General features: G+C 57.0%; 1 protein-coding gene across 1 annotated transcript in view; it reads left to right on the forward strand.

Annotated features, from left to right (window-relative positions):
* The first annotated feature begins 2,180 nt into the window (after window positions 1-2,180).
* The window catches only part of LLGL1 (LLGL scribble cell polarity complex component 1), a 21,438-nt gene continuing 20,393 nt past the window's right edge, over window positions 2,181-3,225 (forward strand). The window contains exons 1-2 of the mRNA XM_040452926.1: window positions 2,181-2,388; window positions 2,962-3,047. Coding sequence (XP_040308860.1) covers window positions 2,181-2,388; window positions 2,962-3,047 — 294 coding nt within the window. The remainder of the gene's footprint in view (window positions 2,389-2,961; window positions 3,048-3,225) is intronic.

The following is a 3,225-nucleotide window of genomic DNA, read 5'->3' on the forward strand; positions in this document are numbered from 1 at the left end:
ACCGTATTAGGGAGCTCATTCTCAAGCTGGAGAGACAATATCCACATAAAGAAGTCAAATAGGTAGTGAGTGGGAAGAGGTCATCAGAAGAATCAGGCAGAGAAGGGCATCAGGAGTAAGGGAAATAGGCTTCTTTGAGCAAATATAATTTAAGTTAAAAGTAACTTACTTCTGGCTTGTTTGTGAGGGGTTTGGCTAAGTGAAAACCTGGGGGCAAAGTGTTCCAGGCAAGGAATCAGTAACTGCAAAGGTCCTGAGGCAGAAGCACATCCAGCACATTTGAAGAACAGTGAGGCAGCCAGCGGGTCCTAGGGAGAGTCCTAAAAACAGGTGGCTCACTAGGTATAGAACCTGCCCCATGCTTGACTCCTACTTTGAATCATCTCATTTAGTCCACAGTCTATTTTACAGAGGAGGAAACTGAGGCCCAAGGTGGACAAGTGTCTTACCTGGGGTCATCCAGTTAGCAAGATGTCTTGGGGTTTGAAGCCAGACCGGAGTCTCATTTTAGAGCTGAGTGCCCTGGAGGAGCCCTAGGAGGAGGCGGGAGAAGGGAGAGGCCACCCCACCCAGGAAATGCCTAGAAGGGAGCAATCCACCCCTGGCCTGAGGTTGACCCGAAGCTGGGAGATCCAAAGGAGGAAACTGCTTTCCCTTCAGTGCTCCCAGGAAGGTATGGGGGTGCCTGAGATCATTGAAGATCCTGTGCTCAAGCCCTTGCCTGGGCTCCACTGAGCCTGTTTCCTGCATCAAGTGATGAGCCTAGTGGCCTGGCCCTATTCCCTTGGGCTATTGTAGTAATCACAGGCCTGTTCCCAACCAGGCTCTTGGGGGAGGGGAGAGACAGAGTCATTAGTGCCCCAGACCCTCCCAGCCTGGGATGGTACCTTCTCCGGTGCCATTCATGGGCTGGGCAAGTCTGCCCAAGTCTCGGTTTACCCGTTTGTACTTCCGTGTACCCATTTAACCCCCTTCAAACTGATCAGATGAGGCCAAGCTGGGCTTGAGTCACCCGAGAAAGGGCTGTTTTAAAATCCACATTCTGGGGGCTCACTCCAGGGGCATTCACATCTGGGGGACCTAGAATCTGCATTGTTAACAAGCATGGGGGTGAGTTCTGACACCACGAACGCCTCCTTGCCATGGGACCCTTCTCTGTCCACCCCCAGGTCTCTCTTCCTGTGAAACCCCTCATGCATTACAGGTAAGCTTGAATTTCCCCCTCCCTCCAGGACACCTCCTTGGGCCAGATGCCACTTCTGGGCTCCCACAGCCCCCGTGCGTCTCCCATCATGGTACAAGGTGGTCACGGTTTCCACTCAGCCCGGTCCCCCACCCCCTGCAATTGTGAGCTGGGGGTGTGGTGGGGAGGCAGGGCTGCTATACTGCCTGATGACTAAGTCCCCTTTCAAAGACAGACAGATGGAGACTGAGGAGGGCAGGGACTTGCCCAGGGTGATAGAGGGGAAGAGCTCAGATAGCAATTAGCAAGAACTCTCTGAACTGCTAACACTCAACATGGCTCTTCCTGTCTGCCTGGAGCTTTCTAAGGGCTTTACAAGTCCTAATTCAATTCATCTTCACAACAACCCTTTGAGGTAGGTACTAATAGTCTCCACATTTTCACAGGTGAGGAAACAGGCACAGAGAGCTTCAGTAACTGGCTCCAGGCCACACAGCTTGTAAGTGATGATGCCGGGGTTGTAAATTGACAACGCTTCCCTTTGTGAGGCTCTCGTTTTGCAGAGGAGGCAACTGGGGCTCAGGGCTTATCACGCAGCCAGTGGCAGGGTGGCAGGGACCAGAACCCAGGCCTCTGAGTTGCCTGAGCTGCCTGTGTTGGGGGTGGGATGGGCAGTGGCCAGAGGGATCTGACCCTTCTGTCCAGCCAGCTCTGCCCACAGCTCGGGTCAAAGCTCTCCCCTGGCCTTTGCCCATCTATCTTAGCTTCCTCAACTGTAAAGTGGGGAATACGGCTTCCTCCGCCCTCACCCGTAAGTTGAGAGTGTGAAGTCATTTGAAACTAGGAAAGGCTTGGGAATAGTGCCTACCAGAGTAGGTGCTCCTAAGATTGGTTGTTCTGATCACCTCGCTGCTCCCCCACCAGCTCCTCTTCCAGATGCAGCCCCAAGGGCGTGGGCGGGCGGGGAGCGGTGCGGGGGGGGGGGGGGGGGGCGGAGATGGCCAGGCCCCTGTTGCTTGGCAGCTACCTCAGGGTCAAAAGTCAGGCTGCTGGGGTTGGGGCCGGGTCCACCTGCCCCACTGGGGCTTCTGGGAACTCCTCCGTTCTGCCCAGCCCTGAGCCCCGGGCAGCCTATGATCCTCAGCCTTGGAAGGAAAGGTTCAGCCTTGAGGCCATCGTCCAGATGAGAAAAGGCGGCCTGGGAGGTGGGTGGGGACAGGCCGATTGTCCCTCTGAGAGTGGAGGCGGGGTGCAGCTTTGTTTATACACTGTTCCCTGAGCAGGGGAGGCCCTTCCCCCATCTCGGAACAGCCCAAATCCAATCTCAGGATCGTCCCAAATGTCACTTCCTGAGGAAGGGCCTCTTACTTACCTGCCCCTGTCTTTACCTGATGGCCCTCCTAAGGATCCGGTGCTGCCACACGTAGCCTTGGAGTTTGGATGCTGAAGGATGTGTAGGAGTTCCCCAGGGGCTTGGCGCTGAGGAGGGCATTCCTGACTGACCACCCAGCCAGGGTAAAAGCATGGTGGGGGAGGTGTTCTGGCCCACTGGGGTACAAAGCGGTGTCCCGTGAAACTGTAAATATAACTTGGCAATCACTAGACCATAGCGTAGATGGGGAAACTGAGGCTGCGGGGGTCAGGGAATTGCCCCAGTCAGAACTCTCCTGGCTTTCGGGACGGGTCTGCCTCATTACCCGAGTAAGCACGTCGCTCCTCGTTGGAGGAAGGAAAACGCCTCCTCCAAGTTCGGGAACACTAGCCGGCCCCCTCCAAAGCTCGTCCCCAGCCGCCCACGCAGGAGGCCTGGCTCAAGGACTACAAGTCCCGGCAGGCCCCACACCGCAGCGCATGCTCGGCGAGAGTACCTTCGCGAGCCCTGCCGAACCCGGGGGCCCAGTCTTCCCCCATTGTCTAGCCCGCAGGGGCGGGGCGGGCGGCGTATGGGCACACCTATTGGTCGGGCAGCACATCGGTTGCGCTCTGCGCCCGCCTCCGTGCAGGCCCCGCCCCGCGCGCCCGCGCCCGGGCCGCCTGGCGCC

Source organism: Herpailurus yagouaroundi, unplaced genomic scaffold (assembly GCF_014898765.1).
Source record: "Herpailurus yagouaroundi ecotype Mexico unplaced genomic scaffold, PumYag 208, whole genome shotgun sequence".
Lineage (NCBI taxonomy): Eukaryota > Metazoa > Chordata > Mammalia > Carnivora > Felidae > Herpailurus > Herpailurus yagouaroundi.